Raw genomic sequence first — 27,005 nt, 5'->3', positions numbered from 1 at the left:
GACATTTAAGCATTTCTAAGTAGGATATATGCATTATATTTCAGGGATAAATGTTGAGATATTTAAAAACAAAAACTATTTATTATATGATCTATCATACATTTCTTCCTTATAACTGGTCATCTAGGTACCACAAGAAGTGGAGGGACGGCTTTGCTCTTTTCATCGGATGCCTGACTGGGAATCCAAAGTGGTGATGAAGCTCTTCCTTCAGCCCTGCGTTCAGGTTTGCTTTTTGCAGCTCAACTCAACTTTGGTTGAGTATTGAGGCAACAGAGACAATCCTCACCTCTCTCCACCCTTGTCCACCGCTGCGTACAGCTGTCATTGTAGCAGATACCCCCTAGAGTCACTGCAAACCCCCGGATTTGAAAACATCTCAAAGCTTTCTTTCTAAAACTGTGCTTCTATTGAAAACTGATTAACATCTTGTCATTCTGTCAGAAAAGTGTTCCTCAATAATTTGGGAGTATGTAAACACTTCGAAACTCCTCTTGGAGTCTCATAATGCACTCATACATAAAGATTTACGAGAATCTACCCTGTGACTAGTCTCGTTCTACTGGACTCTGGGAAAACTGTGGTGACAAAGACGGACCAAGCTCTGCTCTCGTGGAAAGTATAGCTTAAGGGGCTGTGGTGGAGACAGATGAATAAAGAAGAGAGTTTCAGCTACAAGTGTTATGAAGACAATGTGCTCAAAGAGAGCAGTGTGACGGGGGTGCTCAGCCACACCTCTCAGAAGAGACCACATTAGAGCTGAGTCCTGAGTCATTGAAGGAGCCAGAAACGGGGAGATCTGTGGAAAGCTCTACCCAAGTCAGAAGTCTTGAGATCAAGAAAGTTTTGTGTATTCGAGGACAGAGAAAAGGCTGGGCTGTGGGGAAGTGGTAGGAGATGGGTTCAGATGGTGTGCAGAGGCCAGATCCTGTAGGGCCCCATAGGCCCTGTGACCAAGTAAGAAGAGAAGCCATGAGAGGACTGTTAAGTAAGGAAGTGATGTGATATAATTTACCTTTTAACACTTAATTTCGAAGTTGTGTGTAGAATGGATTGTACGGGGGCAAGAATGGGTTTGGGGAGACGTTAGGGGACTTCTCTGCAGCCCAGACAGAGGGGATAGTGGCTTGGATTATGGTGGCATCAGTGGAGATAAAAAGAAGTGGATGAATTTGTGATATTTTCTGGATGTAGAGCTGATAAGTTAGTGGTAGGATAGGAAAAATAGAGAATCAAGGTTGACTTTTAAGTATTTGGCTTACTGAAACAGGTATATGGTGGAGCCTTTTATTAAACCGGGTAAGACTAGGGTTCAGACAGGTCGGGGGTATATAGCCCTGAAATCAAAATGCCTACTTTGAACATGTTAAATTTGTGATGCCATTATGGATGTAATGCAAGGAGTCCTGCATTAAATACACTTTATTTAAAATTGTGCCTCTCAAATTTACTTGAAATGTAATCATCCCTCCCCTCTTCTCCTTTTTCTCCTTTCACGGATCACCATGTGGTAAACATTGCATTACAGTTCATAATTTCTTCTATAACATGCAGCCAGGTTAAGAATCAACACTTTCTTAGGCTTTTTAAATTTCTCTTCATTTCCATCATAAGCATTTACTGTTGGATTTTTTTAGTGTTATTTTTCAATTTACAAACTCCAGATGCCGATTACTTTCTGAGCCATCCTACAAAGGTGACTAAGAATAGAGAAGAGTAAGGCTGTGTTTTGAGGCTGGCAGAATGCTGAGCGACCAGCCTGTCTTACCATCATATAATGTGCTTTCTTATACAGCAATGTCAGACTGGGGACAGGTCAAGTTTCGCTACAGCAATGTGACACATTACCAGATTTTCTGGACCCAGAAGAATTAAAATTGCAAAGGCTCAATTGCTCGATTCCTGGAGTTGACTTTGTTATATGGACTTGCTCTTTCCACACACACAGAGTAGCAATTGTGTTCACCTGGAAAAACAACCAGTCTCCCAGTACAGAGGCCAAATCAAATTCTACAATACATTTTAATGAAAATATTGTGTGTTAGTCTATTTTCACATCTTGATCAATAACTGGTGACAATACAGAATAGACTGGATAACAGTAACCACAAGTTAGATTATGTACGCATCCATAAAGTCATGAATATTTTGGATAATAAAATTATCATTTCAGCAACTGTCCTGGGCTGATTATTGCTGACTGATTAAGCTATCCATAGAGAGGAGTTGGGAGAAGAATTCTGGCCCCTGGCTTTGAGGCTATCTGATTTAGTGATGGCAAAGTTGGAGAGTTCAGATTTTCATTGAGTTGGGAGTTATACAGGGAACTGGAAAGACCTCTTGGGGATACAAGACTGACAGGTAAAAGAGCCTTGCTTTTGGGTATATGCTGAAGAGTATAAACCTATGTTTCCCATTTGTCATTTTAAAATAAATTACAAAAGAAGAAGCATCAAAATGAAATACCATTTAAAAAATTAGAACTAAAAATAGAAGCTAGTTATCATGGTAAGGCTAAGAAGAATTTTAAAAAGTTGCTAAGTTAAGACAAGGTTTAAATGAAAAAAACATATTAAATAGTAAAAGAAAGCAAGCCAGGATTAATAAAGACACAATTAATTTTTTAAAAATCTCATAAGCTAACCACTGAAAGATGACCAGAATGATGCTAAAAATCAGAAATGACATAAAATGAATACATTGCCATACAATAGACTAGAATGTTAAGAAGATAAAATGCTAATTAATTAAAGAACAGGTTAATGAGGCAGCATTTGAGTTTCAAACTATAACATCCTTGTGCAGAGACAAACAGGGACCTTTGAACCAAGGTCAGGCAAATGTTTAGCATCTTCCCACTCACTGTCCTCACCTGGAGGGCTCCCTGCAGAGGGACTGAAGGCAGGTCACCCTCTCATAGATGCTGAGGAATCAGAATTTTAGGTCCACAGGAGACTGAAGCCTCTTGCTCTAAATAACAGAGATTTTAGGTCCAGCTGTGTTCTTGAGGACCCACCCTTGGGTGATTCTTTCCTCCTTCTTAAGGTTTGTAAGAGTCTACAAATAGATGTGGAAACTACAACCAGACAGGATCTCTCTGGGAGGTTCTGGGTTCACAGGAATGCATTTCTCAAATGCAGGACCGACCAGTGTGACACAGCTCAGTCCCACAGACTGACATGAGCCCTTAGGAACGTACCTCCTAGTTCAAAACTGGTAGAAGAATCCCTCTGAGTCTCTGATTAAGGTAGTCCATAAGAAACAGAGCTCAAAGACTATCGTAACATCCTGAGTTTATTTCACCTATTTCTTCCAAAATCCCTTACTTTTAAAGCAATATTCTCATATAAATCATGATAAATATCCTCCACTTTATATTGTTTTATACTTTTCAAGATTCTCCCACCTAATTTTAATCATATAACAATCCTATGATACAGAAGGGTAATGAATACCGGCTCCATTTCATAAATGAGAAAACTGAGGCTACAGAAGATGAATAAGTTGCCTAAGTAAACATTTATAATTAAGTATTGAGACTGAAACTTAATCCATGTCCTGTGAATTCCAGACCACTCTGTCTCCCCCTGAATCATATAATTAAATTCATTTACTGTACATATTTTAGTACATAAATGAAGATGTATTTGTCAATAGTTCTTTCATTTATTTCAGTCTTCAATCTGTCACTCAGTTGTTATTTATCCTCACCTTCTATATTATTTGTACTTTACTACATAAATTCTATCAGAAAGAGAATTGTCAGACTGAAACAAAGAGAACCAAACTTGAGTCATTAGCTCCTCTGGTCTTCAACTACTGACGGAGGGAAAAAATTATCACTATAAAGTAAAAGATTATAAAGCTTGGAGCTTTGAACTAAGAACTTAAGCTTTTATTTTCCCTAAAGAATTTAATTTTGGAAAAGACTGTATCAATTTTATTTTGGGATATACATCTATATAATTTTAAGGGAGGGCCCACCTAGAAAATGTAAACATTCCATGATGTCTGGCACCTTACTCCATTTGAATATTAATAAAAATTAAAACCATTAAAAACAGAAGCATCTAAAGTGACCAAATCACCCTAGAGGAGGAGTCACCATCAAGGTGACATCCAGGAACTGGTCTGACACATACAGCTACCCCTCAGTGCTGTTGGCAGCTTGCTTGGTGCTCATAGCTAGGCTCTCTTATCTCCTGTTGGAACTAAAACCATCACAGAGAACATTAACATCAGACAAGGTCACTCTGAGACTGTGATAAAGTGAGATAAAACAAGGCCACTTCATACACAAAAACAAGGTCACAGTGGAACCCACAATGTTCCAAACATTCTCTCTTTCAGCTAATATGAGTGACAACCTCTTCTTCCCAGTTACAGCCAGTCTTCCCTCCTCCTAGATAATTTATTAAGATACCCAATCATAGAATTTCTCCCTTCCTTATAGTATCAAATCTGGAGAAAAGCCCCACTTCCTTAAACCCTCCTTGATCACCAACACAAGCCCAAATCCTTAGTAAGTCTTTCTAACGCCCTCTTACTGAGATGCCCCACAGTTCCCTACGTTGATTTTCCTTCCCCATTAAACTACAGGCGTCATCCTGATGGACTCTGACAGAAGGGTATTGACATAATAATATCACTAATCTTATACATTGTTTGCTATTTGTCAAGGTCTCTCCCTTATAGCATCTCACATGGGCCTCTCACAGTCCTGTGTAGTGGGTATTCCCATGGTCCCTGTTTTACAGATGAAGAAACTAAGGATCAGAGGAACAACACAGATATTAAATGGTGATACCTAAATTTAAACATATGTGTTCTCTTGAGAAAGTCCAAGATCCTTCCACTATACCACATCAGCATATTATTAAATAGACCCAGAAAAGTCCTATAAAAATTCTTGGATGGGTACCGGAAATTTGGACGTGTGCATGTCAAGGAGATTCATTCAATAGTAATTTATCGGATAGTACCAGGTACAAAGTCGCGTGGAGAGATAAACAGGAAATGGAAGAGAAATTCCTTGTCCTCAAATACATCAATTAATACTACTATGAACTTGATACTCACTGAGTGACTGCAATGAAAATTCAGAGAAAATAGAAAACATAGGTTGGACTGGCAGCAGTTGTAAGTTTGGTGAGAAAAGAGAAACAGATCACAAGGACCATTGACCATACACATACATACACATGCCCTTCCCTAATATCACACTAAAGTATTAGTATAGATGATAAAAGGAGGACAATGGGGTCACTTATGTTTATGAGTCAATGAATGAATCAGAGTGAATTCCCTTTGTTGCTCTATACCTCCAGCCCACCTCCCCCCACCAGTCCCAGTCCCTGTTCTCAGACATGGTACACAAATCAGTAACTAACAACTCAAACCAGGAGATACCACATCAACGCTTTCCTTTCTTTCTTCTCTCCTTATATGGATCCCAGGCAGATGGTTTACCCTCACCTCAAAAGAAGTGGGAGGAAGTTGGATGTTGACTAAGGAAAGTACCTGATAAAAAGAGGATGCTATCTACTTAGAAGATGATATCAAAATTTACATAAGGAAAACATATTTCATTATTTGATGTGAAGAATAGACATCATCCCTACATTGTATCCACTTCATTATAGTGGTTACATGTGTTTCTTAAAAGCAGGATGCTGGAATGACGCGATCTCACACTCAGATGTCACTGCCCATTCCTGCAACCCACATGGTCAAATCTCACAAAGGTGGTGAGTAGAGATGCAATTCGTTGTTTCAAATGTTTCTTCTATCCTCTTCTGGTCCTCACTTCACGATCAGTCTAACAAGGAGAACCAAGTGTAGGTCTTGGCCCACTTTCTTCATCACTGATGCACTTCCTACCACAGCTCTACCCCTTAAGATGATGTCTTAGGGATCTCAGGTAGGATGGCTACAAGAAATGTAGGTTGACCACTGAGTTCTCAAATTACTACCTTTCACTGAGGTAGAGTATTTATATTTGTTTTTCAGAACTACATTCGACTTTTCACATGCTTATGTCTGAATCCTTCGAAGAGATTGCAAATTTCTTGAGATCAGGGAGTGTTTATTCTCAGTAGTGTCTTACATCTTGTCAATACTTGATGATGCTTTTATATTTAGTGAAGGCGCCTGAGTTTAGCTATAAGACAATTAGTTCTAAGGAGAATTCCAAATGTTTGCACCAAATAAATCTTACACATTTTAAAAGCAAAATGCCAAAATTTTGGCAGAGTATAAAAATTTTTGAAACATCATAGCTATTAAAATTCCTTTTCAGATAGTAAGGAAATTGGGATACAATATGGTAAGAATGTTACATTTCTTATGATGCAACTAAATTCCAGAACGGAAATAACAAGAGTCAGAAATGACACACGATAAATTTATTAAGTACTCAAGATGGACACATAATGCTCACTTATGAAAGAATATGAGCTAGGCCAGATTTACAAATAATATAAACATAACTTCTAAAAATTAAGGACCTAGACAAAAGAAAGCCATCTGATTTGAATGGTCTTAGAGTGATTCCAATGATAGTGTAATACCGTTAAAATATAACTAGGCTTGACAACATGTGGCGTTATTACTTGAGTGATAAGGCAACAACTATATCAACTTAGGCAGATGAGTTTTCTTATCTGAATCCTAACAACTTAGCATCCCTATATGCTGATATTCAAGCATTTTACTCCTAGAAAGTTCACGGAAAGTTAACTATGAGAAACCTGGTTGATAACATTAACTGATCAGTGTCATTTTATCTTCGTACGTGTGGGGATCAACTGAGGTAAAAGAAGTAATAAAAACTAATATATTAAAAGAGAGTCTATAGTTAGCTATTGTTTTTTATATCCCCATGTAATCTATTTTTTCACACTCCGTGGATAAATCAGAGGGAACTATATTTGACTCTCTGTAAATGTCACAGCTCAGCACTTAAAAAAAAAGATTCTAAAATTTGTATAAGTTTGCCTAAATCTTTGGAAAAAAGCCAGAGCATAAATATATACATGTGTGTCTGTGTGCCTATCTGTATGTTTATAGAGAGACAGATTTCATAAATAGATTTTCTGGCAGTGACTTACAAATAGGAATCATGATTTTGACTCCCTAGTATTCCTAATGACATGAATATTGAATTGTATGAGTTATATTCATAGTTCATAGAATTCATGAAATTCTAGGGGTAATGATATTACCCAACATAACACTACATCTTTAAATGTATATTCCTAAGTATAGCAACCTAGTTGTCCTTCTCGGAAGTAAAAGGGAATAATTGAACTTGTTAGGTGACTGTTACATATCTATATTTTGGATGATTTTTCATAGTATTAAGACGTTTTAGACACTTAAAACTTCTAGAACTTTGAATCATTGCCTCATAACATAGGATATTAACTTGGGGGAATTTATGGTGCAAAGGGACTGCATGTGAGCTGGTTAATGTGTTTGGAGCACATTACTGGGATCCCAACTATGTTGCCTGCATGCAGAATATGTAACTAAATGGCTCCATGGGAAAAATCTCCCAAGGAGCAAATGAATGATTGATTATTTATATTGGTCTTTGCCATTTGCCAATCATGTCTGTCCTTTCCTCTAAAATGTGCTTTTGCTAGTCCTGGTACATTCTATCATTTGTGTGTGTGCATTTTCTCCCATAAATGGTAAGTCCCTTGAAGCTGGAGATCAGTCTTGCACATTTTATAGGTATTTGTTTTATGTTTGAATGTTCCAATAACCTAAATAACAGCATTATGAAGATTTCTCTCTGTAATAATGGATGAAATTATCAAGGACAGGTAAAATAGAATTGAAATATTTTAAAGGAAAGAATAATTTAAGATAACATAAATACGCTCTAAGAGAACAGACTATACAGTTTTCATAGTCACATAAAGATTATATGCCATTTATGAGCTAAGCATTTTATGCCTTTAGCAGTGAGTCCAGAAAGGCTGGTTTCCTAGCAAATATCCATCATTTTCATACATGGTCAGTGGCACATTCCCACCCCTTAACTGAATGAATGTGACAGAGTAACGTCAGAAGGATCGACTCTAGTTTCTCTAGTTGCAATATGAAGGCAACAGTCAGTCTCAAGTCTTTGGGACACTTTATAATTTTCCCAGGAAGGAAAACCAAGTATAGATAAAATCTTGGTGGAAAGCATTAATACACATATTTATAGAAATCCAATAGAGGTGAGCATTTATTGGTACTCATTCAAGGAAATATTATAAACCATTGCATATGATAGAATCGAGAAAGGTATCCAGTTTGGACAAGAAACAATAACCAAAGGACACATTTTCCAATGTGAATGAATGAAAGTTGTACTCTTAGTATTTCCTACGTATACTAGGGACCATATACAAAGTACACAAATGCAAATTTCACCGATGCAGAATACACTCACCTGGGCAGAGAGCAATATTGCAAGGCTTATGATGAGTTTCAGGTCCTTCACACGGCCTTCCTCCATACTGAGGAGGTGTGCACGACCTTGTTCTCGTTCTTTGGCCTCGACCACATGTAAATGAACATAAACTCCATGGTGACCACTCCTCCCAAACTCCATGGACTGTAATAAAGCAAAGAAGCTTCAACAACAAAAGCAGAGAGGTAAAGTCAAAGAGTTTTTTTCTTTAAAGAAAAAAACAACTCATCAAATAGACAAGCATGAAGATATTTCAGAAACTCAGTTGGGTTAGTATTCTTATTTGCCACAAAATGTAAAAGTTAATTCAAAAATTCATTAAAATAATGGAAAATTGCATATACTTTTTTCTGTATTTGAACAGTTATTTATGTCATAAAGTTTGAATGTTTCCTTTTTTAATGGAAATGTACCTCTCTGCCTTGTGGTAAAAGAGTCATGAATTATTTTTAAGTCAAAGTAATATCAACTAAGGTAGTATAGAACACTAAATTTCTTATAATAGAGGTGATCTTCTGGAGTTAAATTTGCATTTAAATAAATAAGGGCCAACTTAATTCTTCCAACACTTAAAAGTTTCAGTATTAGTGACTTTTATGATGTCAAAATGAAAAAAAAATCTGAAAATTGATTGTACTTATTTTAAACAGGTTTTTAACCTCACATTTTAGAAAATAAAAGTATTTTTCCCATTTAAAAAATATGGATGTTTAAAGTCACTGTCTTTTTAATAAGAGGGATATTTCAAAAACTGTATCTACTCGCATAAGATCCTCTTTTTCTCGCTGTTTTAAAATGAGTGGCAAATACAGTCATGTGCTACATAATGATGTTTCCATCAAAGATGGACCACATATACGATCGTGGTCCTATAAGATTAATACCATATAGCCTGGGTGTGTAGTAGGCTACACCACCTAGGTTTGTGTAAGTACTGTAGGGAAGGAAGAAATTTTCTTCTACCCTTCTAGGTTCTTCTGGCTGGTCTAAGAATTAAATTGACATGAGACAGATTAACAGGAGAAAAACAAACAAGAGTTTAATAATGTATACATGGAAGAAACCCAGGAAAACCAAGTCAGACACTAAAATGGCCAAAGCCCTCACCCTAAATACCATCCTCAACTAAAGACAAAAGAAGATGATCGGGGTGGGGAGAGTCAGAGACTTCAAAGGGAAGGAAGGCAATTCACAGGTAGGAGAAAAGGAGCAAAGCTTTGGAAAACAAGTGTTTTTTTGGCCACAAAGAAACAGAAGAACACAGAGGGGAGTCCGACAAACAGGCTTTTCTAGGTTCCTCCTTGTCTACCACCTCGTTCATGTGATGCCAAGGTGATAGCTGCCCTTCTGAGACAGCTTTTTTAATCTGAATTCTAGACATTGAAGGGGGAGGTAACAAGAAAAACTTTCTGAGTCTTTTGTTTCTTAAAAATTATCAGCCTAAAATAATCCTCATGTTAAAGAGATACACTTTGAGATGGCAAATTTTGTTCCCCTTCAGTACATTCTATGATATTTGTACAACAACAAAATCGCCTAATGATGCGTTTCTCAGAACTATCCCCATTGTTAAGCAACACATGACTGTATGAAGATCTCTTTCTAATGCCATGAAACCAGAAGATGCCTTTCCTCTTCCAATAACTTGATGGCAGTGGAAATCATCCTAATTAATAAAAATTTCTAGAGAAGGCAAATGATCTAATTAAGATGATGCCTAACTTAACTATCAATGCACCAATACTTAAAATATGCCATTATAATGAATTCAGACTTGATCAGTAATACTAACACAACTTGTGTTCCTCCATAATAATCACTGTAATGAATATTGACATCTTTTGCAAAAAGTCCATTAGGGTTTAAAGTTTAGATCCCTTCCTTGCACTGTCAAATCACCAATCTCATCTCAATTCTTAATATTTGGGACACTAAATAATAGCACTCCATGGATAGTACAAATAAAAAGAAGTCAGGCACAGTGTGCTCTTGGGTTCAAAAGCCCCGTCTTGATGTTGAACCTCTGGTCTTACCATACTCTTAGAAGTTCACAAGTTCATGTTTGATATGACACCCAATGGGAGGAGTAGGGGGAGTAGAAATTTATAATAGAAGATGGCAAAAAGATGTTTATTTTCTCCTCAACGTTGGTAGACATAAACAGAAGTGCACACCAAGCGTCAGAGGAGTTATGCGAGTAAATATAGCATATCTAGAATCATTTGCATGTACGTGCTGACCAAGTTTTCACCTTAATACACGTATGTGATACATTAATGAGGAGGCATCTTATTCTCTTCTATTTATGCTGTTGAGTTGCCCCAACTGGTTGTGAAAATATGTTCAGATATTGGAAAAATTAGCCAAATTTACATAATATTCAATGAAAAATTCTTTAAGAGTCTATGAAACTTGCTGGAAAATATATTTTTAAAATACTATACAGAAAAAGAGTAAGACAGTGAGAGAAATTAAGATGTTTACCTTTTTCCCATTTAAGTTTGGGAAAATCAAGCCAATTTGTTTCCATTAGTATAAGAATAAATAGTAAGTCTGTATTGAACTCTAAGGTATATGATCAATTATAGCAAGACTTTTTAAAAGTAATATGTATAAATGTATTTTGTTATGTAAAATGTGTACTTTTAATCAATTTTTGCATTTATTTCTAATTACCAAGATTTCTCCATTTGACAACCTTTTCTCCCCCTATTTTATATATAAAGTGTTAATAGACTATATGGTGTTCATATTGCTGATTCTGTTCATTTTCTTGTTTATCAAATCACACTGCTCTATATGCATTGAACAATCCCAGAAAAAAGCTGATAAATAGGCAGAGTTTTCTCTATTAATCTCAAAGCATTGTTGATTAATCTTGACGGCTTAGTTAAATTACAAAGCTGGAATCCTCTGAAATGTAATGTTACTTACTACTTGTTTACAGTCTTTATTGTTCCATGGTGAAATTTCATGACATCTCCACATCATTTTAAAAAAGCAAAAATACTTTTTTTCACTTGAAAAGGACACAAAATTATTAACAATTTATTATTTAGATACTATTTAATTAGGAAATCATAGCACATATAATTTATAGATGCTATTCATTAGATTTATGTTAAAGATTAGACATCTTTATTGTAATGGCAAATTGTTATATAAATTCTTCTATTTTTCAGTCAAGTATGAAAACCGTAAATGATATAGCCTATTTTAAAAATGTACTTAATAAAACTAAGAAACAAATCAAATTAATCCATTTTTATAGTTTCCTTCTTTACTTAGACACCAGGTATATTATCACATCTCTACTTTGTGCTATCTAGAGCTGAAATGAGGAATATATAATACAAAAACTATATTACTACCAGGTTTTGAGAAAGCATACAAATTATCTTCTGATTTAGACCAGGATGTATAAAATAACTCCTTTATGTCAAAGGTTTTTTTTTTCTTAAGAAATAAATGGATATAAAAACTGTGACATTTACAAAAATATTTCAAAACCATTCCTTAGCCTAAATAAACTTTTTCTGAAGGATTATAATACCCATAGAGTAGACTAATGGTTCTCAGCCAGGGACAGTTTTGCCCCCAGGGGACATTTGGCAGTGTCTGGAGACATTTTTGGTTGTCACATCTCAGGGGGAGGGGGGTGCTACTGGCATCTAATGGGCAGAGGCCAGGGATGCTGCTAAACATCTAAAAATGCTCAGGCCAGCCCCCACAACAAAGATTTCTCCATGTCAAAACGTCAATAGTACAGAGGCTGAGAAACCCTGGAAGAGACCATAAAACTGAGTCAGAAACCAGGACAGTAAATATACAATTTAATGTAGCTCTCTACTTTTCTCAGGTTACTTTCTGGTTATTCCTGTCATTTTCTTCTCTGAATAATAAGAGTTTCTGAAGAGACTATAATGTCAAAGCAACAATTTTGCAAAAGGCTGGATATCTTAGGATCCATATTGGAAGTAACACATTATTATGCAATTTAACTAAGAAAACCCTTCTTTTGAAATTTGACTAATGTGAGTGAAAGGTAACTAACTTATAACACTATTGATTAGCATTTAATAGTGCAAATAAATAAGAGCTCTGATTCTATCATTCCACATATTTTTCTGGAAAGTGATTTTAATATTGTTTGTCCTTGTGTCATTTTCATTAATTAAATGCCAAATACGCTTGAGTACCCACAGTGTGACAAGTAGGTTATTGATTTCTGAGCAATTTTCTTCTTGGGAATTTCAAGGATTATTTTGAAAAGATATTTACACTGTTTAAAGTACGATTTACATTTTTAAATTCACTTTTTGTCACTGTTTTCATGATACATTGTATCAAAAAGAAATACATATTTACCAGCATGGCAAATAACTGAACAAAATATTGAACACGAAATATTTTAAAACAAATAGAATAACCATCTGAAAGATATCCCAATTTCCTATAGTGGGATGCTTATTCTACATTTTCAAAATAATGAAGTTGCAAAATTATTCTTCATGTTTGGAAAATTAAAAAGAAATCAACAAAAATCTTTTCATTTTCTTTAATTTAACATCTGAACCATACCAATGATTAAAAGATACATATTTCTTATCATCAGTACTAGTTAACCAAATTTAGAGAGACAAACCTATATGTCCAGGAAGGTGAAGAAGATGAGTATTAGCATGTACTTTTGTAGGTATAACAGTAGGAGGTCTAAGAAATTGAGGAAAAACTTTATAATCATGGAATTTATTCAGTTTTCTGGACACCAGCACAGAGGGAAAGGAAAAGCCCTCTGGTCCCACTACAGATGCTCTCTGTGCCCAGTGAAGAGATTAACTCGCATCTCTGGCACAAGGATGGAGACTTCCATATGTCAACATACGAAAGTGCATAACCAGTGGCTGGAGGGGAATCTCCGAATGGAGAACACGTCAGCACCCACTCAGACTTCCACTTGGAGGTCCCTTTGCCGTTAAACTCTCTCCTTGTGTGTTGAAAGGATCCTGACTACTCAAAAGGATGCTGACAAGATAAACTTATACTCTATCAAGTACAGCTTAATTCTCTATTGACACTTTTCTCATTGCCCAGGATAGGGGACTGGACCCTGGAACCCTTAGCATAAATACTGTAAATAGGGGCCAGCTTTAAGTGCTAGTCCAGACAACACACTCTACCCTCACCCAGCTGAAAACCCACAGCATTTACTCATGAGGTCACTTTACCTATACAGTCTAGAAATTGCATAATTCCCCAAACTCCAGCTTCCTGTTCTTGTTTCCCTTCTCTGGCCTAACATACTTAGAATCTGTTTGCTCCAGGACCTGTGTCTTTGTCACCTTTTTTCACTGTCTCCCCGCTTCCATGACCTCCTCAGACATTTTTTCTCCTCTGAATCTTTTCATTTTTCACTTGATGCTCTTTCTCGTCTATCTAATTCCCACTGACTCGCGTTGATTTTCCTTGTTTTCAGTGGAAATTGTTCCTCTTTTCCTGCTACTTCTGTCTTCCCTTCCTCGTGGCTTTTTGCCCTGCTTAGCTTTTAATCTGCCTTTGTCTACTGCTTTATCTCCCAATTCTCCTATAAAGGGATCTCCCACCTCATTGCATTATTCCTCCTCCACGTTCTGCCCACCACTTCCTTTCTCTTTTATTTTTCCATATTGCCTTTTATTTTATTGTGATAAAAACACATAACGTAAAATTTATAATCTACACTATTTTTTTTTTTGTGAGGAAGATCGGCCCTGAGCTAACATCTGCCAATCCTCCTTTTTTTGCTGAGGAAGACTGGCCCTGGGCTAACATCCATGCCCATCTTCCTCCACTTTATATGGGACGCTGCCACAGCATGGCTTGACAAGCAGTGAGTCGGTGCGAGCCTGGGATCCGAACCGGCGAACCCCGGGCTGCCGCAGCTGAGCGCGAGCACTTAACCGCTTGCGCCACTGGGATGGCCCCTCGTCTACCCTATTTTTAAGTGTACAGTTCAGTAGCATTAAGCATATTCACATTGTTGTGAAACAGGTCTCTGGAACTTTTTCATCTTGCAAATCAAAACTCTGTCCCCATTAAACAACAGCTCATGCAGACTGTCTTTTAATGGGTCGCCTTTGCCCATTCTGCTGGGAAATTGGGATCCTCCCTGCCCTTCCCCCATGCCACCCACTCTCTACTCTGGGTTTTGGGACTTGCAGAGTCAGCCATCTCTGGAGATGGAACTCACCAGAAAACTTTTAAGCAAAATTTAGATGTGCAAATGGAAAGTGGCTGCACTGCCAGCCCCTTTCTTTATGCCCACCCTCTGGAGGCCTCTGGAAAAGCTGTGAATGCAAGTCCAGTGACAATTGCAGTGGTCAGTACAGTTGTATCACCCATCCATCAAACGGTTGAACAAAAAATATAAACCTGGAGATTGACAACATCATGTGCTTTGACTTCTTGAAAGAAACCCCAGATTCCGTTAGTACCTATTTTTATAAGAAAGTCAGTGGTCTAAGAGGTAGAAATGCGTATGATATGCATGTATACATCAGTTGAGAACAAAATTTTGATGTAACATGGAAAATATGACCCTAAGTGGGCAAACTATTGTGCTGTGCTCCGTTTAACATGAAAGATTATTTTTTTCCACTAATAACTTCTAAGTTTACAAAGCAGTGGTGGCTCTGATGAGGGCAGTCACCTGAATGAAATAAATCAACAAAAAGTCCTTTGGTCAGGGGCACTGTTTTCCCTGATAGGGTCAAATAAGTGTTAAGGAAATAGCCGGCTGCCTTAAAGACCATGTCAACCACTGCCTTAAACAATGGGCACATCATATTTCCAGTATGCTGGCAAATTACATTATTCCTCAAATATTCAGTTGAACATTTTCACCATGTAAAATAAGGAAAGACGTTTGAACCTTAAATACTGTTAGAAGCAGATACCGAAATTTCAAGCTCTTAGTTGGAGTGGGTAGGGGAGTCACTTATGTAATTTCTTGACTGCTCTGAAAGCAGAAATAGTCACACACATAAAATTTCACAGTTGAATAAGAATTACACTTATCCACTCTAATTCAAATACCTATACCCAGTTCATACAAAAATAACAAATCGTTCCAAACGCGTAGCATGACACAATTCAATAACATCCACAGTTGTAGTTGCTGCTAACACTACCTGGACAGAGGGCAGTGTTATTGCAAACCCTTGATTCTCTTAATGGGCCGCTGCAGTGTGTCCCGTAAGGTGATACACAAGTTCTGGTTCGCACCTGCGACCCTTGACCACAAGTGACTGAGCATGAGCTCCACTGGGACCACTCTTCCACACCAGATTCACCTGCGTGCAAGACAACAAATAAACGTGAAATACTGTCTTGAATATTCACTGAGTAAGCATTATACCAAACTGACATTATGACATGCAAGAATAAGTTATATGTAAAAATATGACAGTACATCAAAAGGTACAAGAAAACATTTCAGAGAAAAATAAATTTAAAGAGAGAGACATATTACGCTGATGCAAGGTCCACGTTTGCTATAACCTTGTTAGCAAAACTACTCTTCACAAATTCTACTGTGCTATGGATGCTAAGAAGGGATAGTCAGCATTTTTCAACAACAATGAATGTTGAAGCGATTTTCTTCAAGCCAATCTTAGGCTTTGTACTTTGATGGGAGAGAAAGAAGAATGTATTGCTCAACTTCCTCTGGCTTTGGTGAGCGGGAATACATTGATGAACTCTTCCCTAATCCTTTATTGCATACCCTCCTTTCAAAGGCTGGGTGAGGTGGAGCCCTGGGAGTTCGGGCACATCTAATTTTGATTGTGTTGAACACTGACACTTATTTATAATTTATTCCTAGTGCAGTTCCTACTTTTTCATCCTGTGACAGCTATTTATTTTGTGATAATTTATTTAAAACCCTCCGCTCACAATTTTCCCCATGATTTAGAGTAGAGAAGCAATTTTTACTTGAAATGAAGGAAAATTCCTCTATGATTTCTATTAATTTAATATGGAACCAAAATTTACTCAAAAATAAGACCTTAAAAAGCCAACGAAAGTCTGCATTCATTAATTTTCTTGGAGTAAGCATCACATTGAATGTATGTGTAATTTCTGTTATTATAAAAAGTCATGTCCCAAGGAGACAAAGTCAAGAATTTCTAAGACCATTGCAGTGGGCTTCTAATTCTGTTCTGGCATTGTGTTCAGGATAGATTTTTTACATTGTTGAAAATTTGCAGTTGCTTTTCCCCACATACAAAATTGGGTCATTTACCTGCTAGTAGGAACTATTTAAATTAAATTTGAAAAAGTTTACAGGTGAAGTGTTTCTGAAAACTTTGTATCACGATTATATATAAATCAAGGAGCAATTTATATTTTATAGATTCTGTTTAAAATTTGCCTTTGGAATAGAATTCAAAGGATAGAATATGATAATCCATTGGCCATCTCTTTTGAAAGGTTAGTAAATGACTTGGAAATTACTTGCGGTGCTACTCAAGGTAGCTGATCCACAAGCGATTACTCTAGGACAGAAGGAGGTTGGACAAGAACGTAACGCAACTGCTGACTTCTTCACTGAGAACTTTTTTCCAAAAAAACTGTCAGCTGAAATAAAACATGTGCTTGATAGTAGTTGAATTTACATTCTGGTATAAGCTCCTTATCTCCTCAAGGACCTATAACTAGTTCACAGACGAGCACGGTCCGCCAACCACTTTGGGCAGCATGGATATGAAACGTTCGTTTGTGTATTGGTCTGCATTATGCTTCCACAGACCTAGATTACAATGCATTTATAACTAGATATATCTCACGAGGGCATGGAGTGGTCATCGGGGTGACATATTACATTAAATAGGATTTCTTTTCAGTGACCGGTATTTGTCCTGGAAGGTCTGTAGATATCATCCTTGATTATTTCAGTATTTTTTGCCCTCACCGATTTATATATAACTAATTCATAAAGATGTTATTGGATGATCATTTTGATTTTTAAAGCCATGCCTCATAATATGTTCTTTTACATTAAAGAATACTCTATCAAGATTAAAAATTATAACTCTAGAAACCCAATAATAGGACAATGGTTAAAAATATCCACACACATATGTATATATGCACATATATATTTAGCAATGAAAAATTTAAGCTTAAAGTTAGGGAAAACATAATGCCAATTTTTTTCTTTAGATATTTCAATATGTGTTTGTAATGAGATTAAGTGAAGTAGAAATATTATGGTTGTATGTTATTAATTAAAAACAGAAAACCTTGAACAATGTGAATTCTACAATAAGTAAAATGATAAGGTTATGAATAAAACTAGTTATATTTTTGCACAAAAGCAATCCTTCTCTTACCCTTGTTGTTGTGATGGCAGAAAAAAATGTTTTCATTAAACTGAGCAATGAATCAGAATCATGATCTACCTTTAAATGTATTTCTGTGAAAATATTTAAAGATTTGGGTTGCTTTTAATGTACGACACTACAATGATGTTCCACAGGCTATGCAGTGATGCCTGGATCATGAGAGGTTGATAATTAATGCTCAGAATTGGCCTTCCTCACTCTCTCTCAAACTAATGGTTCACTTTCTTATTCAAAAACAAAATAAATAAGTGAATAAAATATATATTTGCTTTCAAATTATGAGTCAAATTTTGCCAATTAAATACTGGTCTACCTACCAAGATGACCTCGTTATAGCTCAAACGCTACAGTTTCAAGTGACATTTTCATTAAACAGCTATGATTTCCATGCTGCCACTTCCTCATTCCAAAAGGCGTGAAGGCTGTTCTGGTCAAGCACATGGGTCGTTGTGAGAAATATCAACATACTGTGTAAGAAAGTTGTTTTTAAAAAAACTCACTGACATTAAACTAGTAAAGTATAATACACAGCATACTATTTTTAGTAAATGCGTCTTGAGTGATAGCACACATTCGTCTGTTCCTCCGCTTGTAACTGAGAAGGCATATGGAACATCCTGGGGGCTTCAGGACCGAAGGCTCCATGAAGGCTCCTGTCCTGGCACGGAACATGAAAGGAACCTGGGAAAGCTCTGCAGTGACAGTCAGAGGACCTGTGTTGGGTAAATCAACTGCATATCTGCTCTGCGACTCTGAGAATGTCACTTTACTTCTCTGAAACCCTCAATAAAACGAGTAAGACATCTACCGCAAAACCTATTTGTGAGGGTTAAATGAGATAATGTATGAGTGCATTTTAACTTATAAACAAAATATTAACACAAAATTTTGCTAGTATGTTAAAATTATGAAATTAGAAACACACTTTTCGTTTTATTTTTCTGTTTTCGATAACATGCTATATATCACTAATATAGGCTGTTTTCCCCACTAGAATAAACGACTACTTTTCTAAACATGTTTATAAGACCATTTGATGACTATAATGTTAAAAAGCATCAGTAAGTATAATTAAGATGTCTTAAGCCATCTTATTGGCCTTTAATTTAGATGTCTACATGAAATAGCTACATCTTATTACTTCATTTCGTTTCCCTTGTATTCCCTAAATACAGGTTGCGTCCTTGGCTATTGGAGCATTGTCCACTTATGTTCAAACTGGCTTATCTCAATTATTGGACTGATCAAAATGATCAAGTTATTTTGATCAAGTAATGTTCCTTTACCAAATGTTAATCTTTTTAAAAAATTTTTTCACTTCCTTTATTACTTTATAGAAAGCTTGTTTTTTAAATACAGGTTTTACTGATCATATTGATTGACAAGGCCAGGTTACTCACTTTTAGAAGTAATTCTTAAATTACAGTCTGATAGCTTTTGTTTTGTTTTTCCTCATGACTAATATAAGAAACATATTATATTGTCTTTTATTATTTGATTTTACCTCTATTGCATTATTCTTTGTCCTCAAATTAATGTTAGCAAATGTTTATCATTTTTTATATGTAATACCCATTTCTTGGTTTGAAAGACAAATAGAAAGTTTTATGACTAAAACTTAAGTTTCGTAAAATTTTATTGTGTGACACTTAGCCGTATTTATTCAGACTAACTACCTTAATACCTAAAGAAAGTATAATCTCAGAAAATATTTAAGGAAAAAAAACCCTCTCTTTTTAGCTTTATACTGCCTAGTGTCAAATTATGTATTCTAAAAACTATTTAAAAAAATGCAGTTTTCCAGTCTTTTATCAGTATCACAGTAACTTAAATTTAAAATAAGGATTATATGTGTATTTATATTTGCCTATACTATGTTTGGTGCAAAATGAAATAAAAAACATTTATTATTCATCAATTCAAGCATCCAATCAATATTTTCAAAACTTTAATTTTGAAGTTCATTGCATTTTCTGAGTTATTGTTAACAATATTGGGAAATGGTTTTAAAGCTCCTTATGGATCTATTTCATAAGTGTTTCTTCTATTTTATCAAATCATGTGTTACTATATATTAAATACAAAACAATGCCTGGAAAAGAATGAGTAAATGAAAAGAGAAATTAGTAATTTCTCACTAAGAAAACATAATGTTCCTTGTTATTTGAATTTTCAAAAATGAGTTTTAGCTGAAAACTGAATCTTCTTGGTATATGTCACAGGCAAATCCAAAACCTAAATTTGTATAAAAACTGCTGGCCAAATTGCATAGTATTTATGCATAAACTAATTTTACTACATCATTGGAAATTTAAAACTGTGGGTCACCATTTCACTCTTAAGTGACTGCAATTTTAGGGAATTTCAGTAAAACAATGCCTGCCACCTGTTTTGCAAAAGGAGGGACACCTCTAATCTTGCAGGAATGCCCCCAAGAGATGGCACCGGAATGAGGCTGAGCAGTCAGCCCACGCCCTGTGCCTCTATTTAGAGCCAGACATCCTCTAATCTCTGGTCAGTGGTCAGGACTCTTTGCTCCCTGGAAAGGAGAAAAATACACTTAGAAATTTGAAAATTTGCCTGAACCTGGTAATGCACTTTTGGACTTGTTCAAACAAAAAGTAAAAATACAAATCACCTTTTCTTAAAGAAGAAGGTGCTCCAAAAGTAATCCAGAGAAGCAAATCTTCTTCATTTCTGGATTTGGCTGTGACATATATCTAAAAATATGTCCTTACTGCAGAATTTTTTCTAAACATCCTTCCTCTTTTGAGAATTCTTTGACCTACTTGCTACTAATGTATTAAAGTCTGCTACTCATCCATTACCAAGAGCACAATTCATTAAGAATTTGCATTCTTAAATTATAGATGCAAATCTAATGTTCCAAATAAATGCTATGTTAAGAACATATGAACTAAAGGGAATATGCATTCGTCAATGAATTTCATCAAAATCAGTCTGCATGTTATGTCAAAAAGCTGGTCATGGACTGGAAACCTCTACGTTAACGCTAAAACAGATCATCTGGACTGAAATGCATAAAAATTTACAAAGACATAGATGAAACTGTTAGTTTGCAATTTCCTGAAATAAAAGTGACAGCTGAAAATGTTCATAACACAGTTTACACACACTTTCATCTAAGAACGTACCACATGCAATGTAACCAGATGGAATTATAGCCCATTTATTATGATGAGCCAAAATAGGAATGCATTTATTTGTTTTTTTATATATATATATATAATTTTTGGAGGTAGATATTTAAAAGTAATCTAATTAATCTAGAATTAAAAACTTCATAAACCAGAAAGTCATTTTTGTTGATATTTAATTACTTGGAGTATATTATAACTTGTGAATAAAGACTGTTAACTTTTTACTATTTAGCTTGTATAAAACTCTTTTCAAATCAAAAATACTAAATTCTAAAAAAAGTTTTTAACTAATTTCTATACATTTTAACAACTTATATGATGTCTAACATTTGAAAAAATATTCAATATATTAAATATTGTTAAATTAAATTTCATCATCTGAAGTCCTATTTAAAATTCTAATTCTGAAAAGTTCTATAATAATCAATTACTGATGAATTAACTTTATTGACTTTCTTTAAAAGTTTAATGATACATTTTAAGTAGTTAATTACATAAGTAAATAATAATATGTAAATCCTAAATGTCTCATACTATAAGGAAAATACATTTTACGCATTTTTTTGGTGCACTTTTCAATCACAGCTACTTCATTTATGGACTTTAACTGGTGACAAAAAAGAAAAATGGCTCAAAAAAAATATCAGCTCCAAAAACTGACGAATGTGCAGCAAAAGATTATGAAAACATGCAGTGGTTTCATTGAACTAATAACAGTAAATAGAAAAATGTAACTAACGTATTACCAGTTTGTGCCATAAATTTAGCAGCATCAGCTTGTTCCTGAGGGACCCTTTTTTCATGAACAGATCGAGGTCGCTGACTTTTAATTGTATGATCTCCCATCATTCCAAATTCTAAAGACAGAATAAAGGTATATGAAAGCTCGTGTGCAGACATTTCTCACAAATCACATCACTGTCTCATGCAATATGTTCCTACACATACCTAGAACCTACTGATTAAATTCACAATTCTAAATTTGCGAGGCTCTTCTGCTTGGAATATCTCTAAACCCAAGTCAGAAAATCTATAAACGAAAAAAGGTTTCAAGAAGCAATAATAACAGTCAACGCAATGACACATCAGGTTTTAAGTCAGCATAATTAACAGAAATAGTGTACTCTTTTCTGATAATGTTTTGAAGCAATCCATCAGAAAAAATACAACCACAGAGTTAACTGTTGTTTTCCAGACAGAACCCTGACTGAGTACCGCCACTGCTTTGCTGAAGAGTCAACACCCCCACAAGTCTTTCAGCACCCCTCTTGAGGAATGAGGCACCTTGTAACCTAGCTGTCCTAAGGTGAACCTTCACTTAATGGACTATTTTTCCAAAGACGATGTTGCCCTTGGTGTCCTCCAAAGCTCACAGAAAATGGCAGCTGAAGGAATTCTCATTCTCTCCTGCCCGACTCCCCAGTAATTTCTCATCTCTTTTCTAACTACCTGTAAGAGAGTGTTTTCTCCTTTAAAAGTTATATTTAAAAAAGAGAATGATTCCAGGTTTCTGTTATTTAATCTTTTAATGGTATACCTCCTAAGAAAGGCAGAAAATCTGGGCCTAACTCAGAGACAAATAGGGAAGAGAAAAAATAAATTGAACAAAAGAATAGATTCCACATAACATATTTTTTAAAAATTCATATGCTTAGACTTCTGCAAGAGTTCCATGCTTATTGCACCATTACTGTAAAATAATTTTAATGAAACCAAAGCCTAATGTATGTAATAGCTGTTGGTTCTGGTTCATAGGAGTGTAGGAAGGGGAAGAGAATTCCCGAGGAGCAGAAAATTGAGGTGCTTTCTGTTACATCAAGAAAGTGGCTGCGGGCAGGCCCAGTGGTGTAGTGGTTAAGTTTGTGGGCTGCCCTTCCGTGGCCTGGAGTTCATTCAGAGGTTCAGATCCCTGGCGTGGACCTATAACCACTCATCAAGCCATGCTGTGGCGATGTGCCACATACAAAATAGAGGAGGATTGGCACACGTGTTAGCTCAGGGACAATCTTCCTCAAGCAAAAATGGGAAGATTGGCAACTGATGTTAGCTCAGGGCGAATCTTCCTCACCAAAAAAAAAAAAAAAAAAAAGAAAAAAGAAAAAAGAAAAAGAACATCGCCGGGCCCCAAGACCAGGTCTTTATATGTGACAAAGATGACTGGGGGACACGATCTGATGATAACACAGGTCTATTGCCAGAACTACTAATGCCAAAATCTGGGAATGGATAATTTCACTAGTTTATTGTTTTGCCTTTTCCCCTCAATTTTTAAAATAATCTTCTGCTAAAATATTACCACTTTCTTTGTGAAACTAAGTAGTGTATTTTGTAGGCACTAATTCTACCAACTCATCTTCTAAGTAGGGAGAAAAGACTAGCACGTGTTTCTGTCCAGCCTGGCTGGCAAAGCCCTACTGACAGATAAATTTGTCAGAAATTCTTTCCAGATATTCTACCCAAGAGAACATCCCGTGAGAAATTTGAGAAATCTAAATGTGTTTGTTTTGTCAGTTTAGATAAAATGCAAGGCAGGAAATGGAAATTTCCATAAAATGTCAGTTGATTAAATCTTGTAAAATCCATCACTGTTTTTTATGGCTGCCAACACCCTTTCATTCCATTCATCTGTGTGTACAGTATGTGCTGCCTGGACCATGTTTTATCATGCTAATAAGAAGTATTTAATCACATATCATTTAATGATTTTGGAAATTGACTACTTAGAAAGTTTATATCTAGACTCATACACTATCTAATATTTTAAAATATTATATATAATTGAAAATTTTCCTGATCTGAAATAGCAAAATAAATTAGTAGTGATTTTTATTAACAGTATGCTTTACTTTCTGTCCTCCTGAATTTATCATTTAAATTGTATGTATATGTGTTGTGTTTGTGTGTGTCTCTAACTTAGGGCTTGGAAGTTGGAGTGTATGCTTACAATAAATAAGTTGAGGGCTCTGATGCTCACACTAAGGTTGTTTTGGCGCTGGGAGAGTAAAGGATGCCAAAAGAAAATATTCCATGCCTACAACTTCTTAACTACTTAGTAACTTTATTACCTTTTCTAGTAGAAGACAATTCTTCAACTCAGTGGCCAGCATGATAACAGCCTGCAATCCCTTTTCTAAGGATAAATAGTTTATTTGTACAAGGACTATGATCCTGAAATTTAAGAGTCTGCGTAAGTTGATGGATGCTTCTGAGATGATTTTAAAAGTGTCATATTCACTTTTCAATGATTTCTGAAGTTTAAAAACAAGTGAAGTACTTATTTTTTAAAATAAGCATTAGTGTTTGAGTAAACTATTTGATATTATTAGCCTGAATGTGATTTAAATCTCTCAAACATATGGATAATACAACTTAAACTTCAACATCCTTCCCTGCTGTCACTTCTATTTATCATCAATAATTGATGTTCTATGAGCATTAGTACTGATACTAAAGATAAGAAATTCTTCAATCGTCTATGGGCTTCATTATAGATTTTTTACATAACCAAATGTTTAAAATAAAATTTTTGATTATTGCTTTCAATGTTATTTATCTGAAAAATTACTTTTAAAAAGTGAGAACTAATATGAGGCTTTGATATAACTAAATTCCTTGTAAGACAGAAGACATGCTACCAATTTATTTCTTTTTCTCAGATGGAAAAACAACACTATGATGGTATTTTTTGAATGTTCCGTACCTACTGTTAGACTCAAAACAATCCGAATTTGTAAGTGAAACATATAAACTATTATCTGACCAAGTGAGTTTCTTTTGCCAATGTTCATGTGCCAAGTGTTTGAAAATAAAAATCTTTGTTTCAGGTTGTTATCAATGGTAAGATTTCACAACAAATATTATAGTTTCATCCGTATCTAACAATGGGATATTTTCAAAATATTTGTGTTCTTTTTAAAGATGATATTATCAACCTCACTTCTAACAAAAATAAAGGCCAATTGGATCATCCAAACTTAGAAAGAACAAGCTATTGTTTTTGCTATTATTCTCTTGTGTGGTGAATGTGGGTTGGGGTAAGCCTTTGCATATTATGCTTTCTGAATAATGTAAGTTCTTTGTGAGTTGTTGATTTGTATTCAAATGATTCGGAGTTGGCAAAGATAATATACTACATTAGTTACACGAGAAAAATAGCATTGCCAAATAAAAAGATGATCTGCTTTGGTGAAAGCAATGAAAAGCAAGTTATGGAATCAGATGAAGTAATGTACAGCATAATACCGTGTATGTACACATCGTGCATGGCTTATGAAAATACAGGGTTATTTCCTATATCTTGATGTTGATGGTATCGATGAAGTGATGGGTAAATAACTGTGTTCTTGTGTAAAACTCAAATGACTGGAGGTGGCCCCCATGTTTAGGCATATTTTCTCATAGACTCTTCCACTGTGCTTCTTGAGGAAAAGCAGTCATCTCTGGCAGTGAGATACAGTCAATGTTACGTGAAAGAGTATTGCCTTAAATATGGCTTTATGTCTTTTCTTCCCCAATCCAGGAATACATAAGTAGATCATTAAGAGACGAATAGACTTGAAAACTGACTCTTGACAGTCAATTGTCAGTTATGAAGTTTTTGTCTGGCAGTCAAGGATTACAATAATGTGAAATTGAAGTCATCAAAAAGTCAAAACACACATATCCATTTGTTATTTTCCCATGTGTTTATTTTTCAATGTATAGATGAGCAGAACATCAGATGAATGGGTAGCAGTTATGACTGCATTCTATCTTGCAGTGTAATACTAACTTCACATTGTTAGCTAACTTCCCTTCGCATTTCCACAGAAACCATCCTAGCCCAGGCCATTATTGCTTCTTAACAAACTCTCAGAGTTACGTCCTACTTACATTCTATGGCCAAACTGCACTGCTTTTTGTCATGGAAACAGTCAAGCCACTGCCCCCTTTCTCTCATCTTCCTCCACTTTAAGGACCCGCTCCTCTAGCCACGCCTGCACTAACACCCCACTCCACGTCCGACTCCAATGGCACCACCTCCGTGACCTACTTCCTAATCAACCAACCATGTCAGCCTCTGCTTTCCTTAACTTATATTTTGCTTTGTATCAATAATGGAATCTCATTTTAATTATTCAATAATTAAATGTCTTATTCCTCCTACCAGATTATAAACTTCTATTACAAGAAGTATGGCTTACGAGTTTTAAAATCACTTCCTGCTTTGCACATACCTGGGGTTCAACATTTACTGATTATATAAATAAATTTCATGTTAAGAATTGCCTTTCCAAAATGCAAGTTTCTAGACATCTAGAACCAGTTCTTTAACTTGCTTGGTGAACAGTTCGATGGGGAAATAAAAGTCTTAGTGAAGCACTTGAAAGTTAGTTATGTATGATTATCATGGTCAACATTTCTTCTGTCAACAGGGTTTATTATCCACAAATATATTCAGGTTACTATTAAAATAATTGCAATATTACCTTCTTTAGAACTTAAATCTCACTACCCTAAACAAGGTTAATGCTCTAAAACAGAGCTTAATTTTTGTCAATAAGCATTTATTAATTACTTAATGTGTTAGGTACTAAAGTTACAAAGATAAATAAGAAATAGTCTCTGATATTCTAAAGCTCATAGCCCAAAGAAATCCACTAAACATGGCCTAATCCTTTGAAATTTGTAAAATCATTTATTTTAACCACAATATTAAGCTATACTTGAGACATACTTTTTATATTAATTTCCAAAATAATGTATTACCCTTAACTACAACTTGCTAATAGATCTCCAAAGAGAAAATACATGTTTTAAGCCATGCAACTATACATCTGAAGTGACATTTCGTTTGTCATACCATAACAAGTAAGACTATTAAATGCATAACTTGTTGGCAGAAGAATGATTCTATTACCTGGCTGGATTATGGTGGTGTAGACAAATAAATTCTGTTAAGAAAGAACAAGATATTTTCTGAAATGAGATTATTATATTTGAGGTATTCTAGGT

General features: G+C 35.4%; 1 protein-coding gene across 1 annotated transcript in view; it reads right to left on the bottom strand.

Moving 5' to 3' along the window:
* The window catches only part of LOC147915747 (adhesion G protein-coupled receptor B3-like), a 114,583-nt gene that overhangs the window by 82,193 nt on the left and 5,385 nt on the right, over positions 1–27,005 (bottom strand). Inside the window, exons 2-4 of the mRNA XM_087437837.1 lie at positions 21,971–22,041; positions 21,758–21,868; positions 8,447–8,611 (exon numbers count right to left, since the gene is read on the bottom strand). Of these exons, the coding sequence (XP_087293963.1) occupies positions 8,447–8,611; positions 21,758–21,868; positions 21,971–22,041 (347 nt within the window). The remainder of the gene's footprint in view (positions 1–8,446; positions 8,612–21,757; positions 21,869–21,970; positions 22,042–27,005) is intronic.

Source organism: Ceratotherium simum, chromosome 13, assembly GCF_057802395.1.
Source record: "Ceratotherium simum simum isolate JZ-2026a chromosome 13, ASM5780239v1, whole genome shotgun sequence".
Classification (NCBI taxonomy): Eukaryota; Metazoa; Chordata; class Mammalia; order Perissodactyla; family Rhinocerotidae; genus Ceratotherium; species Ceratotherium simum.
The sequence above is the reverse complement of the archived record's forward strand: the minus strand, read 5'-3'. Positions and strand labels throughout refer to the sequence as shown.